The sequence below is a fragment of the Acromyrmex echinatior genome, chromosome 4 (genome assembly GCF_024713525.1).
Source record: "Acromyrmex echinatior isolate Ae372 chromosome 4, ASM2471352v2, whole genome shotgun sequence".
Lineage (NCBI taxonomy): Eukaryota > Metazoa > Arthropoda > Insecta > Hymenoptera > Formicidae > Acromyrmex > Acromyrmex echinatior.
Genome location: NC_141855.1, coordinates 2246107 through 2263296, shown reverse-complemented (window position 1 = coordinate 2263296; position 17190 = coordinate 2246107). Strand labels below are relative to the sequence as shown.

Sequence of the window (17190 nt, the reverse complement as noted above, 5' to 3'; positions counted from 1 at the left end):
CGATATATACGCGCTGTTACACGTAATGACTCGAGAGTCAGTTAACCGAGGATCAAACGACACCCCCGTAATGTGGCTTACACGCGAGTGACATCTTCTTTTACCATAATGTCGCTGAATTATGGACAGGCTACAACAATTGGACCCGCGTTTCGGTCCCGGGTGGGATCATTCGGTCCGTCGAAGCATATAAGGGGAGTAAATACTTCACGCATTCCCGATGCGTCTCACAGTCTTTACGGCTTATTATCACCTCCACGCTTTCGCTCTCTCACCCCGCGTGATACATCAACGCGATGGCGATGGCGCACGCGGAACAAAGCGAGAGAAAAAAAGAAAAGAAGGAACGGCGAGCGAACCTGCGTCGATTCCGCGAAGGGAAAATTACTTTAGCCAGAAGTCGTCGGGTCGGTGTCCGGCGCATTTCGCAAACAGGACGATAAACTAAATAAGATTTTGCGAAAAATTGAGGCGCGTTTTCTTCTAGCGAGACTAACATCGATAGCTCTAAAATTTAACGAATAAATCTTTGATGGAATGGGAATAAACAATAAAAGCTTACTCTCATAAAATGGCATTTTGTTTAAACACAGAAATAAAATTCTCGTCTATAATACAATTTTAATAAAATTCTTGAAAATATATTATAAATTATTGCAATAATTTTATAAGTTTTATCTATTAGAAGACAAGTGTAACATTCATCAAATATCTAACAATAAATATCTTTATGCATTGCTAATTAAAAAACGCGTTGACGCAAAATTAATTAATAATCATTATGTTCGTTTAAATCATAGTAACTGAAATTTCACGAACATTACCGCTGCATAGAAAGAAAAATTTTGCTGAAGTGTCTAAAAATTTGATCAGATACGAATTTATATAAAAATAATTTTATTAGATCATTAAAATAATTACGTAAGATGTTCATAAGCATAAAGATACTACTGCAAATACCTTTAATATTCTAGCAATTATTTTGAACGTCCTACATAATTATTTTGATAGTCCAACAAAGTTATTTTCAGACTTCTATCCAAATGTCTAGATACTTCGGTAAAGTTCTTTCCGTGTGAGTGATAATGTCGCGAGCAGAGCCGCGTATAAAATTGTAGGAAATCAGACGGAGTAAAAAAAAATGCGATTTTACTCGCATTTATTACGAACGTTATTAGGCCGTAATTTAAGGTACGTCGATCTGGCGATTAGGACCGGGACTAACGTACCATTATTTTACAGCTTGGCTTTCAGCCAGCTGACCCGACTTGTGCCTGGTGATTCGTTGACGTCACGGGCTTCACGGACGGCTTTTTACGTTTTCTGCGTTCGTTCCCTTTCGTCATAAGGGCGTGACGGCCGCGGCGTCCATACGCACCGCGTGTCCTCTCCGAAGGATTTCTTTCCGCGATGTCACGCTCTCGCGTAGCCTCGCAATATTTCGTCGCGATATTTCGCGACCCTGTCGACCCTCATCCCGTTTTGTTCGTTGTCTCTCTTATGCACAGATCATCTCTATCTCAACGAAAAAAATCATACATATAATTATTATATTTTGAATGGATACCTATTTCTTAATAAATATTTCTCAGTGATGAAAGATATATTTATATTTAGTCGTCCTAAGGAGAACAAGAAAATTAAAATAATATCATGACTGAATCATGACAAAAAGAAAATGACATAAATTCGATCAATAATTGGTCAATATAATTGATGAAATTGACATTATTTGCTTGGGATGTGACTTTTGAGCAGTTTATTGTTCAAGAGTTACTCAATGCAGTATGTGTGATTACGGGAATATTCCCGAAGTAAAAATACTCTGAGTGCTCGATTTATTTTACAGATAGGGAGAGAGAAACGAGTATTGCTTTTAAATGCGCACGATAGGATCCAGTAAGATCGAAATCCCGAACGTGACGGCGTTCACGAATTCCCAGACTTATCCGCAACTAATTTGCGTGCAATTGTCGCGAATGATTTGTATACAGCGCGAACCGGACAGCTTTATCTCGGTCGCCAGCGATAATTCCGTGCAAAAATGGATAATTGGTGCCGCGGATGTTTTCCACTTGGGCACGTACATACCGCCGCGAATGATGTCACGCATTCGTCCTTTGCAAAGCATAATATACCGCAAAAGCTGCTAGTGCGTACCTACAATTGTGCGAGTTTTTCTAACAATGCGAATCGTCTCGATACGTTGCTACGAAAACAAAACAAATCATTGATAAACTGTTGTCTTTTTATGTAGAAATATCTTGACTAGATATGAAGATTTGATTTTGAAAATATCACTCGCTTTATCTGAGTGAAATACTTTTGTTAAAGTATTTTTCGTTGAGGAAAAAGTCAGTTTGGAAATAGCATGGGTGATTAGCAATAAACCGAACCGTTAATGATTTTATGAACATACTAAATAATTTTATGTATACACATAGAAATATGTAATAAAAATTACTTCACGTTAAGAGAAACGTATAATATTTACATAAAATATTATCAATATTTGTTGAAAATTTGCGTTTCTTTTAAAAAAAGGAAAAAAATTATCGAAGAACATTTAAGATATTTGCGAAATAATGTAAAATTATTTTAATTTCTATTTCAGTGAAATTATAATTTAAATTAAGAAGTTAGCAAAATAGCATTGAATATCTTATAATAAAATTTAAGAATTTAGCAAATAATAATTGATTTCAAATTGGTGTCTAGAAAAAAATCTTGACGGAAAGTTTAACAAAGAGAGAAAAAAAAAGACTCACGTCAGAATACTGCGTTTGCCTTATATTCAATATTTTCTCAGAAAAATATTTTAAAAAACGCGGTTAGAACCACGTTTGCACCGGGACTATGGGTGACCATTTTAAAAGAACGATCCTGAACGCCTGGACGATCAGTCACACTTAATGTCAAAACTAAATTGACTTAGTTTAGGGCTGTTTAAGGGCGGGCTGCACGTCCGTATGAGAGGACAAGGGCCTCCCCCATTCTACTGAAGGGGTTGCTCTGTCGCGCGTTGCGTCTATTCTCCCTGTCTGATCGTTATGATGGGGGTAGCTTTACTCTACCAATTCTCTATCTCTTCCTTTCTCTTTCTTTATCGTCCTAAGATGCATATTAAGCCCTTATCACGCGTTATCATGATTTTTCTAACTTATTGCATTTTTTCTTACATTGTCTAACAAAGTCTCTCATATATATATTTATTTATTATTTACATAGTTTCAGGAAAAAAAAGATACAGCCGATCACAGAGGGGTTGCAATACTTTTTTCAATAGATTTTGGAATTCGGTCTTTCTCGTAAAACGATTGAAATAAACAGTTACTTCCGTCCATAAATAAGAACCAATCAGTCGATAAGCAAGTTATTCCGAAACTCATCGAAAAAAAGTGTTGCAACCTTTCTATAATTGTACAATATAGTTCACATAAAAAGAAATATTGATACAGTACCTCAGTTTTCTATTGTATATTCAAAAAGCATGTGCTGATTTCTAAGCAAATTAATTAAGTTTCTAAATTAATTTACATATAATGAACTTAAAATTGTTAATAAAATTGTTTGACATTTTTTATTTATATTATTTGCGTTAATATTATGAAATATAATATTATTTGAATAATTATTAGAAAAAGCAATTTTTTGCCGAATGATAAGATATTAGATTTTTATTTTATTTTTTTTTATCTCGATGATATCTGATATGCATTTTTGCAAAAAAATCATTTCTCTCTCTGAGAAATATTTAATATATTAGATATCATTCGACAAAAAATCACTTTTTCTAATAATTATTCGAACACTATTATATTTCATAATGTGCGTGTGGATATTATGATAAAATGAACTAGAAATATCGTGCTGATAAAAGCTTTACACGTGCGTTCATTACGCGTTCACGCGCCTATCCCAAGAATACGCGATCGCGACTTCCTCCCTCAAGCGCGAGGCTTCACCCTCAAACGTAGGGTTGCTAGAATTTCCCGCAGGCTGTAGGAGACAGCAGATCTCCTCGTTACGCTAATTGTTGCCCAGAACTTTCGTCGACGAGTAGCGATCGTTCGTGAAATTCTCGAGAACTGAAAGAGGGAATAGAATGCGACGCGTACCCTTTCGAAACGATTACTTTTTTTACTGCTGAAGTTTTGCCGTAAGGCATATTTCTTTGATATCAACTTTGTAACGCGTAGTTACCTCTTAAGTACTACATATTCTTTTGAGAAATTGGTTGAAAGATTGTGTTCTGAAGTAGTCTTTAATAACAGAAGAATTCATCTACAGAGAGAGAGAGAGAGAGAGAGAGAGAGAGAGAATCATCATTTATTCAGCCTTCTAGGACTTAGTCCCTTCAAGCATATGACGTATACATTTATAATAATTAAGAATTATATAGAATTACTTAACAAAAATAAGAAAAAAATAATAGAAAGTAGGAGTCGATGCAATTATAATTATTGCAACTTAATTAGATAATCTTACATTTAAATTAAATTTGTTGTATAATACATTTGTATTATACATTATTAACGGCGTGCACATTGAGCCATTCAAGGCTTTTTTATAGAGTAAATAAAGGAAAATATAAAGAATAAAAACAGAAAAACAGAACAAAAAAAAAACGGAAGACAAAACAAAAATAAAAAAATAAATAAAAATACATGTTATAATAAAAGAGAGAGAATGGGAGGAGGGGAGGATTATATAGTATATAGTTTTAAAATCCCACGATTTGACTTCCCAATGATTTCTTGAGTCAGAACTCGACAAAGTGCCAAGCGAAAGATATTCGTTTGTTATGACGTTTAGCTAAAAATTAAATACGGCGCGTGAGGCGTTTAACGATTTGGTACGGCTGTTGCCTCCTTGGCCTGTTACGGCGCACGATTCTCACATTACGGCGTCGCGATACTGGCGTCTAAACACAGGCTCGAATTCATGATCAATAAACTACGCGACCTATCAGCCGTGGCGCTCCCTCGCTCTCTCCCGTTTCAAAATGCAACAAAATACGTTTAGTTGCATGCACGTATCAATCTACAACAATCACAAGGCGATCTATGCAAGGCTAGATTGCTGCTTCCGCGTAAACCTTTATACTTACAAGGTCAACATTGAATGTCATAGTGGCGTTTTAATTAAATAATATACCTAATTTAATTTGTAGTGTACTCATGTCACATTAATTATGAGAGAATTATACTGAGAGATACATAAGTACGTGAATACACAAATACTCTGTCATATTTTCATGTCATTTTACATATTTTCAATGAATATCACAAACTATACCAGCAATGCTGTTGTTATATAAAGCCTGTCAGAAAAATTTGATTTGATATAATGATAGCCTGAGATTTTAAATTACGTATAATGATATTAAGATTACATTGAAAATGCATGGAAAGAATTTTACTAAAATATTTAAAAATAATTTTATTAATTTGCTTAATGGTTGCTAGAACGTTAAAACTTTTCACAGCATTGTCATCAATGTTTAAGCATGCTACTTATTTAGATCCAGAGAAAGTTTCTTCGATTTAAAAAAATGTTTCTTTACTATACACGATTAAAGAAAAAATTTCTTTAATTTGTGAACGTCATTTCTTTGATTTAAACATTATTTTTTAAAAGTCAAGTAAAATTTATTTCATTTGAAGAAATTATATTTAAATCTAAGAAATGACGAATTTACAAATCAAAGAAATTTTTTTCGTTTAGATGCCTACAGTACTTTTTCAATAGGAGGACATTTCTGAATTTTTCCCGAAGAATTCCGAAAAGATACTTTACAGGTTTTCCCAGAAAGAAACTAATTTATCAGATGATACTTTCGTTGTTGCAAGAAGTTTCCTTTCTCGCCTCGGTGCTCATGTAGATTTAATTAGCCCGCCACCGCGGCTGTGCAACATTCGCGTCACGCGTCGTCGATTTTCAAGCGCGTTGACGCTTTATTTTCTTTCTTCGAGCCCTCGCACGTTTCGCGTGAGAGCGGCTTTGTCGCGCGAGACGGCGTGCACGAAAGACGCGTGGAAATTCGAGTTGCGCGTGTAGAATTGCGGGTTGCACGCGCGCTGCTCACGTCGCGTCGGCTCACAAGACGGTGTTTGCCGGTTCACGAGCAACATTGTAACTCTAAGTGGAGTGCACGTCGGAGTGAGAAAAAAACACAGTAGGGAGGATGGGAGAAATCTCGGGTACGTTGTACCGTCTACGTGTCGGAGTGCAACACGTGCAAAACGTCGCAACGTTGCCGATCTCTGCCGATCCTTGACGCGAGAAAATTATAATTCGAGACGCGAAATGAGAAAAATATCGCAATACATACACCAAGATATCTCAGTACGAAAACGAATGAACGATAGTCGAATAATAATCAGCTGTTTCTCCTCTAGTAGTAGTTTTTGCAATCCTAAACACCTATCTTTAAGTCTGTTTTCTGTGACTGAACTAGTATATACTTTTGAAACTGAAAATAAAATATATGTTTGATATTTGGCAAAAGCGAAAGTTCTAATGCAGTCTGATGAAGGAAAAAACAAATCTCTTGTATCTATCAAAATTTAGATATCGTTTTTGCGATAATTCAATAGTCAGCCAGATTGTCAACTGATGTATCTAACAAAAAAATCTAAATTTTGACATTTAGAAGGTAAATAACGTATACATGCGTATATTCCTCTTTAATTGGCAAGAAAGAAAGATATAAGAAGATAAAGTTGAAGATATCCCTGAAATGATCAGATTCGCTGCTTCAACCACCTTCTAGTCGAGACTGGCAACGCCGGGTCGTATACGTCGTCTCTTGGGATCATACGTGGTCAGCACAATGCAAGAAAAACACGGCGAGAGTCGCCCGAGATGAACGTGGTTCCTGGTATCGCCGAGTGCCGGGCGCGTTCCACGCGCGAGTTACACGCGAGTGCATACGAATGGAATTATCTATCTAAGGAATGCGCCGCGCGACAAGAACGATAGAATTATCTGTGTATATGTCGCGTATCGTCATCTGATACATATATCCTGGACAGTTGTCTGTGAGAAAGTAATGAATTGAAGTGGTCCTTATCAGAAGAGGCCCTAAAAAGGGCACTAGTCCCTTTGACTAGGAAATTGCACGTTTTCTTACGATATGTTCCTTGATCTCGAATTCTTCTTTCGCAAAAATATAATTGACCCATTTTGCAAGAATATAATTGCCTTCATTCACATCCCCTTAATATTCGATGTTAACTATCCCGATAATTAAATCCCTGAGATTAAAATTCTATTAAAGTAAAATCCACTCACAAAATTAATAGGAAGAATAAAACTTCTTTATCTTTTTATTTCAAGCGTTATTATTCTCGTTACAGTCCATTAATTTAATAATTTAAAATCTTTCTCGAGTTTGAAATTAATAAATTAAATATTTTTTGAACTACAATCGGCCAGTTTCACAATAATTATTCTTCAATTTGATAACAATTGTTCTTTAATTTCAATTAGCACAATTACGAATCGTGGCCATTTAGTATTTGAACTCATTGAATGAATAATTAATAAATAATACGAAGTGAAACGATCATATACTTTCGGAAATATATATTAATACAGGCGTCAGCGTATCTGACAAACGTTCTTCTCACAAACGCATCCCTTAAAGCCGATACAAATACTCCATAATGTGGACCGACGACAAATCGGACATCTCCCGCCCCCTCGATCGAAATAACGGCGGGGGATGAAATCTGGCGATTCGGTTGTTTGTTCTTTTAGCGCGACAACTACGGCGGCTAACAGCGCAACGTATTTTCGGCATAAACTTCGCGCTGTATGCCGGGACACGCAGTATGCTAATAATTTGGGCCGCCATCCCGGTGATCTTATGTCATCGATGTCGACGTAGAAAATCGAAATGGGGTTAACGAGGCTGAGACAGCGTGGTATCATATATTGAAATGAACTATACGTTTATATATTTTTTACAAAGTAAAGCATTATATACTTGGGAAATGTTTATCGATATTTTTAAAAAATTAAATCAAATTTTTTAAGAATTCATCTTTGGTTAAATTAAAATGATTTCTGAAATGAACTGTGTTCGTAAAGTTTTGTAAATTGAATCAAAGAATCTTACCCAAGAAACATCCCAAGTTAAGAGAAAATCGAAATGACTTTATTTTGCGGCATGAAAGTTAAAGTGATGATCTTGTTAGAAAATTTAACTATTTATTGACATTAAGAATCGAAGTAAAGTCATTTGGATTTTTTCTTGACTTTTGTGTGATCCTTGGATAGTTAATTAAATTATTAATTAAATTATTAATTTCATTTTGTTTCGGAATAAAAGATTTAAAAGAAAAACTGCACACATCTACTTATAGTTATTTATGTTAGTTTCACATATAGAATTGATCTTCGGATGCAGAGATGAAGACGTATTTAAAATATTTTTATTTAAAAAACAGTATTTGTAAAACAATTGTATTTTGTATTTTGTATTTCAAATACTAAGATTGACAATCAAATAATCTTATTATTTGAATTACAAAATACAAAAAAACTTTCAATCTTTCAATTTTAAATAAAGTTCCAAATAAAGTTCCCTAATGATAATACATCTTATTAGTTAATCGATTTAGTTTCTGGATTCAGTCGACATCCAATCAAATACAACGAGTTCATACAACGAGAACTCATTTCTAACCAATTAAAAACTTCTGTTGATGCAATTATTTTTATTTTATTAACAATACAATTAATTACAATTATGTACTGCCTTTTCAAGATATTTAAGGGGTCCAGGACTTTTTATATACCCTGTACATATTAAAATTGGTATAATATAAAATGTTAAAATTATATCAGTCCAGTTAGTATACCTATATTCATTAAATATTTATAAATACGTTCCTTTTATGTGTTACCGATCCGTCTCGGTGAAACGCATATTGTCTTCGTTTTTTGCCAACTTTTACCAGCAATCGATCATAAAAATCCGTAAAATATTTTTATATGTTTTATATGTTGAAATACAAAATACACTTATATTGCAAATACTGTGTTCTAAACATAAATATTTCAAATACGTGCCTTATTCGGATGTTGATTAAATACATATTAAATACACAAAATTATAAATAAATTCATTCTCGAAGTATCCTCGAAAATAAAAGATACGTCATAAAATTTGAAATTTATATTATTAAATTTATGCAAATATATATTACATTTGTTCGTTTTATTTGAGAAATGATTGCTATACCACGAGTATATTTCAAAAAATGTCAAAAGCTTTGAAATATAAATCGTTTCAAAATTGAAATATAAATCATTTCAACGTTTCAAAGATACTTTTGTGAAACAGTTCAGGTACGTTTTAAAAGGTATAGATATTTCTGAAAAGAAGAGTTTAACATCATTGTTATGTTCCAATTTTTCAGTAACACAACAGTAGCTAGCTCCGAGAAAATGCCTTAATCGTTTCTGTACGTGACCAGTTGAATGCAGAGGAGTGCGAGCTTGCAATTCCACTAGGGCTTAACCTCGATCTCACCTACATTTTCGTCTATGGCGTCGTCCATTCTCGTATCGGCAATGCCACCCATCCACAGGATATTTCTCGGATTCGTCGTTATACGTCCCCTTACCGACTCCCAGTCTCGGGGATCCGGCAAAAAGATAAGGGTGTGCGGGACCACGGGAGTGGCGCACAATTCATCATCCCTCGATCGACCGAGAGATCCGGGACTGAAACCATTGAAACCCATTCAGCGATTGTGCGACACGGCGACATTGCGTGTGCCTGCGCATTTTAACGCGCGAAAGTTGCTGTAGGTCGTAAGCTTCGACGGCTTCACTGGCAAGCATCAACAGTCGGCGATTTTTAGTTCACTATTTAAGCCATGAGATTCAAATTTCACATTTCACATTTCTTCACGCGGACGGCAAAGCAGAACAATCCCTGCTATTCCTGATATAATCGTATAATATAATAATATCGAGTGTAATCCTGATATATTCCTGATATAATCGTATAATATAATAATATCGAGTGTAATCCTGCGTGATTTTATTTGAACTTGAAACTAACTAGAATGGGAATTGGAGTTTCACAGATAAAAGAAAAATAAGGAAGATTCAACGATGGTTGCTTCTTATGCAAACAAAGTTCTTACCCCAGATAAACATAATTAAACAAGTACAGAACGAACACATATTTTCTTCAGTGTGATTTCAGTCTCACTCGATTTCGAACCGAGACTCGACGGCCGCTCGTCGCTGAATCTATCGTGAAAATAAAAAAATAAAACACAAAGAGAGAGTAATATAGAATACAGAAGTTGATCGAACGGGCACGTCGCGCAATGGAATTTACGTAGCGCCGGATAACAACGAGTGACAAGCACGTAGTTTCTCTAATTCGGATAACACCAGAGCGCTTCTCCGGTGCACAACACCTATTTACCCTGGTCCACGCGCACTCAATGGAGACACCGCGTGACGGAATCGCGCGCGTGCGGATGTAACATTTCTCACGGATACGCGGCTTCATCCCTCGCGACGGCATTACGATACGAAAATAACGGCCGGCCAGGCCCTAGCCGGGCACGCGTGCAAATCCCGGCAAATATTATCTCTGCCTGTTTCGCGCGCGTACACCCTCTCTCGTGCGTATTTGCGCGAAAACTACCCGACGTATATCGACGCGTAGAACGTTCTCCGTCCCACACGTCGAGAAATCGCCGCGCCGACGAGATCCGTCCAAGCGAACGCCCGATGATGTAGCGCACCATCCTGCATAATCTGTATAATGCATCGCCCTGCCGGTCGCAGCGTCACCATTTACTTTCCTTCTCGCATAAGAAATGCCGTGATAAAAATAATAAGTTGCAGACGAGTCTCTCTACTCTTGGCGATCCACTGCGCTAACATTTTTACGAGATTTGTAGCCGATTTTTCTTTTGTTTAACGTCACATCGTAAAACCCTCTCGATACCGACTCTTTCATAACATTATGTGTAAAAAATCTAGTCGCAAAATATCTGATAAACTAAAATAAATATTTCTAATTACGTGCTTACGTTAATTGATATAATTTTCGACAAAAAAAAACTTTTTTTAAAAGCTAATCTCAAGTAAATGAAAAAGACTTGGAAATTTAACTCAAGAAACTTACTTTTTGTAATGATAATTTTGCGTCTCTCATACGGCAAATATAAATTAAATATAAATATTAAATATATTTATTTGATACAAGAAATGTTACTTTGATTTAATAATCATTTTTTTTTACTAAATAAATATTTATTTACTGTAAGTAAATGTTTAGTTGGCACTATTTTGAACTAAATATTTATTAAAATTGACTATATTTTTTTCTCAGCTAACCAGGAATTGAAATAAGTATATATTCTAATAATCGCAAAATCTTGCAGAATTTTCAGAAATCTGTTCGACAGAGAAAATTTGAACACATGTGCCACATGTGTTTCGAATTAGCGACCTGAATAAGCAGGTGTCTTTTGAGACGTGACCCTTTTCAAAACTATTTGAAGTCAAAATCTGAAAAATTTTTCCGAAGAAAGTTAAAACATGTGTGGAACATCTGTCGATCCACCTGCTTGAGATAATACTAAAAACTTTTTATATTTCTGCAGAAAAGAACAGGTTCGTCGTAAATATATCACGTTTGTTTCGAATCATTATACACCTTACATCTAACATGTATAGTACAATATGAAAATTTAAATTACATTAAAAATATATGCATCTGCTTATATTGACGCAAATAATTATATATTAATAAATAATGTTTACAGATAATGTATATAGAAGCACAATCTTATTATGTCCGTTTAGATGTACTTAATTAATTTTCAAGAAATTAAAATTAAATATTATATCAAGTATAATTTAAAAAATATTAATATCTATCCTGCATTTTTTAGTAAAAAGTTTTCCTCTCCGACCTGTAGTCGTTTTTTTACAAGAAAGATTTAAGATGTTTTTACATGAAATAGCGTCTTTAGCGGCCGTCTGAAATAATCTCGACAATAATGTAGTATCAAAATAATTTCCATGACAATATTTGTATCAAAACTTTCTTTGTAATATTGGAAAAGTTGAAAAATTATTTTTTTTACCCAACAAGTATAATATTTAAAGATAGTGAACGCTTCTAGAACTCTCGATACCGACTCTTTCATAACATTATGTGTAAAAAATTTAGTCGGAAAATATCTGATAAACTAAAATAAATACAAATATTTCTAATTACGTTCTTAATTACGTTAATTGATATAATTTTCGTCAAAAAAAAAACTTTTTAAGAGCTAATCTCAAATAAATGAAAAAGACTTGGAAATTTAACTCAAGAAACTTACTTTTTGTAATGATAATTTTGCGTCTCTCATTACGGCAACGCCGTTTGATTACCGTAAATATAAATGATTTGGGATAATGTAGATAACTTGGAAAGTTTTGTGCTTTAAAAAAACTTTTACAGGAAAGAACAAGTCCGTCGTGCAGGTAACTTGAAAGAAAGTTTAAGTTTTTACATTTCTTTTAGAGATTTATGGAACGATTGCATGATTAAATTTAACAAAAATACATGCTGTCCCAAGTCACATACATTGCGATATCAAATGTTTATGTTAACGACGCGACGTAGTTTTAGTACTGTTATCAAATGAAAATATTTTCTAATTTTAATTAGTTAAAATACGAAATGACTTTTTCAAAACATCTCTTTCATACTCATTCTCCCGTATCCTTTTCTTTTCCCAGTCCATTAGCTCTTCGTGCACGAAGAATTTTTTTAGATAGAACTTTTTGTCTATTTCCACTATTTCGATATATGCAGTAATCGTTATTGAAAGTAATAGCGTTCCTCGCTTCGTACACGCGATTCGACACTTCCGACACATACAGAGTAATCGACGTACCTAGATAATTGCACGTCATTCTTCCCGCTTTCGTCGTTCCCTCTTTCATTCCTCTTTTATCCGAGCAAAAAGAGTCGGGATTTATCCGGACGAGCGCCAGGTGAATCCATGAGATTAGAAGAAAGATCCGTTAATTGGACGACGGGGACAGATACCGGTAGCCGCAAATTGGATTGCCTCATCCCATCTCACCGCGCTTACTTACTATACCGTCGATATCGATTATAGTCGTAATGGTATGTAATAGCTGTGAAAATCTAGCGCGAACGGCTGGCGATTTTGATAAACGAGGAACAACGGAGTGAACGCATTATCGGAAAGCGTTGATTAATAAATCAGAAATTCGTGATTCTCTTTGCATGCGTCGTCGAACATTTTATCCTGCCGCGTAATTTAATAAACGCGCGCGTCGAAACAATGAAAGCATGCGTTCTTGATTATCCGAATATCGATCCGTTATGAAAAGTAAAGTATTACAAAATTTCCATAACATTCCTAAATATCAAATTTATTATATCGCTATTTCATTATCTGCAAAAATGCAGTGCAACTGAGAAAATAAATAATAATTATGACAGATTCAAATAAGTATGAAAGGATAGTAATATTTAATGGAATAATTATTAATGTTTTTGCAATTGTGACGAGGCGTCCAGTTTATTTCGCTAATTAGAAACTGAAGTACATATTCTAATAATCAAAAATCTTGCAGAATTTTCAGGAACCTGTTTGCACAGGTACAATTTGAGAATCACCATATGGGCCACATGTGTTTTCGATTAGCGCACATTTTCCACGTGAATGAAATACCAATGACGTGCACATTTTCCATGTGAATACTACCAGCATTTCTTTTCAATGAAAAAGGAAATAAATAATTATAGATTCAAATAAGTATATTAAATGACAGAAATATTTAATAATTAATAATGTTTTTGCGACTGTGATAAAGATTGTGTTTATTTCGCACTGAAAAAAAATATAGTCAATTTAAATAAATATTTAGTTGAATACTGGCAACTAAATATTTATTAAATATAAAGATATATTTATTTGTATACAAGAAATGTTACTTTGATTTAACAATCATTTTTTTTCTAAATAAATATTTATTTACTGTAAGTAAATATTTAGTTGACAGTATTTTGAACTAAATATTTATTAAAATTGACTATATTTTTTCTCAGCTAACCAGGAATTGAAATAAGTATATATTCTAATAATCGCAAAATCTTGCAGAATTTTCAGAAACCTGTTCGACAGAGAAAATTTGAACACATGTGCCACATGTGTTTCCAATTAGAGACATTTTTCACGTGAATGAGCACAGGTATCTTTTGAGACCTGACCTTTTTCACCAAAACTATTTGAAGGCAAAATCTGAAAAATGATTTTTTCCGAAGAAAGTTAAAACATGTGTGCAACATCTGTCGATACACCTGCTTGAGATAATACTAAAAAATTTTTATATTTCTGCAGAAAAGAACAAGTTCTTACATCTAACATGCGTACAATATGAAAAATTAAACTACATTAAAAATATATATGCACCTACTTATATTGGCGCAAATCATTATATTAAATAATGTTTATATTGTATATAGAAGCACAATCTTATTATGTCCGTTTAGGTGTACTTAATTAATTTTCAAGAAATTAAAATTAAATATTCCAAGTATAATTTAAAAAATATTAATATCTATCTTGCATTTTTTAGTAAAAAGTTTTCCTCTCCGACCTGTAGTCGTTTTTTTACAAGAAAGATTTAAAATGTTTTTACATGAAATAGCGTCTTTAGCGGCCGTCTGAAACAATCTCGACAATAATGTAGTATTCAAAATAATTTCCATGACAATATTTGTATCAAAACTTTCTTTGTAATGTTGGAAAAGTTGAAAAATTATTTTTTTTATATGTTTATTACCCAACAAGTATAATGTTTAAAGATAGTGAACGCTTCTAGAAATCTTATATTATTTTATGTTATTAATATGATATTTTATCTTATGTTATTATCCGAAATGTTGTAAATATTTTATAAATATTTTCCTCTGAAAGAGAACAGATGTTCTCTTTCATGAATATAACAATAATAAAGACAATAAAATCTTGATTTACCTATTTAATAATGTATTTAATAATGTATATCCTCCTTGAATATTTAAATACGAAAAAGCCTCGTATATAAAGTTTTCATGAAGTTATTTCAACAAATATTGATTAAAATTAATTAAATTTTATGTGAACGACTATTGTGCTGATGCATGTGCAATTGCAAATGCGACAAAAGATTATATTGAAAAAATGTATCGATGAGGCTTTTTGAGACAATTTCATCAATGAATATAAAAATATTACTGTTTTCTATTAATTCTCGTACAATGTATCGTATAATACGTATAGAAAAATTAATTAATTTTATAAAAACGTTTTATCGAAGCACAGGTTTTTCTTCGCAACGGAAAACCGGAGTCTTTTACCTTCGAGAGGTAACGTTATAGCAATATAAAATAATGACTGTCGTTATAAAATCTCTGGCAAGATCGTTTTTATTACTATTGTCCTTTGAACTTCAGCTTGTTCTTTTGAAGGAGCACAAAAAGTATTGTACCACCACTAAAGAATTTCCTGATCTTCCGAGCTGTAAGGGTGGGGCTTAAAGTAAGGGTGGTGCTTCTATTCCGCGAAGCGGTTGGCTGGGGATGAGTAGGGGTGAGGTAAAGCAGACATTAGTTCAGGGTTGAACAGCAAGAGAGAGTGGCGTCCGAAATAAATCCTAGTCGAGATTTTAACGCGCGACACGAACAGTTCTTTTTTCATTTTTCGACATCGTTCTGCTAGTTCGACAGAATCTCTTATAATTAAAATCGTTTGCGGCAATAATTTTTTCAAATCTCAGTGCAATATTGATTCATTTAATAACACGTATCCGGTCGTCGTATTTTTTAATGTACGCGTGCTCGGAACTGATGACTTAAGTAATTTTGATATGCCGTCGGCGACACGTACATATCATAAGTGGTGTCAGAGTTCAACTAGTCGCATTAAAAAAAGTACATACAGCATGGCACAGGAAAATTTGAAACATCACATTCAATCGACTGCCCCGAGAAAAAATTGTTTTATTCCAAACTGGAGGGTTAGACACAAACGGACTGAAGATGAGGAAGGTATAACACAATTATGTATACGATCCATTATAAATATGAATTTAGGTTTTCATAAATATTCGAATACGTATACGAATCATTTGAAATAAATTGCTTCAATTGTTCAAATAAAAGCTTCATGTTCGAAAAATCAAATGTACCTAAATTTGTGAATTTTACAATTTTGATTGAAACGATGCGAGTATAAAAATCGTTATAAAAACGTGTTATATTTCCGTTCTTTGTGTAATATAGAAATATTGTGCGTAATATAGAAATAAAATGGAAATCTTTAGTATAAAAAAAGATGAAATATTGAAATTTTTGAAATGTTCGTCGATGGTAAAGAAAGACTTGCATAATCAAAAGAATAAGTATAATGCAAAAATAATTTTTGTAAATTCCAAAGGCATTTCTCATTGTGAAGACATTCTCATTCTATACATTAATAATGTACAAATTTTAAATTTATTTATTTTTTTCTGTGTGACTATAAAATACATGAAAAATAATTTTACTTTCGCCCGCTCATTTTTTTATTGTAATTTTAATAAATGTTGGTACATTATATACTGTGTTATTATTTCTTTGTAAGACTTACTAGTAAATTTGTGAATTTACTGAGATTGGCAAAAATTAGATTTTTTAAATTGGAATTATTCAATTGTTCATATTTAAATAAATGGTTGGAAAGTTATATTTTAGATAATTCGGTATTAAATTATTCGGATATTTACGGCATTAATTAATAATCGTTCCTCGTTACATTATTACAGCATTACGTTTCTTTTGCAAGAAAATATAAAAACAAAGATGAATCTAACTGAATAAGATTAACACTCCTTTCTTTCTTTTTTTAAATAAATAAATGAAATGAAGATCAAAAAGTATGCAAATCTGTATATACAATACTAAATTCTTACATTAACTTAAAAGAAACTTAAATCCTAATCGGTATTCGCTCCGAAATTTCTTTAATTGGCATTCGCAGATCTAGTATACTGTAAATTAATGTATTTTTTTCTGAAAGTTAACATAATTGTACTCTAAAAATCAAAATTCGAGGAATAAAGTTCTGTAACATAAAATTACAACGTAGTTGAAGA

General features: G+C 33.3%; 1 protein-coding gene across 4 annotated transcripts in view; it reads left to right on the top strand.

Annotated features, from left to right (window-relative positions):
- Positions 1-17190, top strand: part of sim (bHLH transcription factor single-minded) — a 60298-nt gene that overhangs the window by 17098 nt on the left and 26010 nt on the right. The window contains exons 1-2 of one of the 4 annotated variants that reach the window (XM_087405274.1): positions 359-11658; positions 13648-16105. The exons of 2 other annotated variants lie outside the window; for them this stretch is intronic. In XM_087405274.1, coding sequence (XP_087261400.1) covers positions 15925-16105 — 181 coding nt within the window. In that variant the 5' untranslated portion in view covers positions 359-11658; positions 13648-15924. Of the gene's footprint in view, positions 1-358; positions 11659-13647; positions 16106-17190 lie in introns of those variants that run through there. One more of the 4 variants, XM_087405273.1, reaches the window with a different exon arrangement.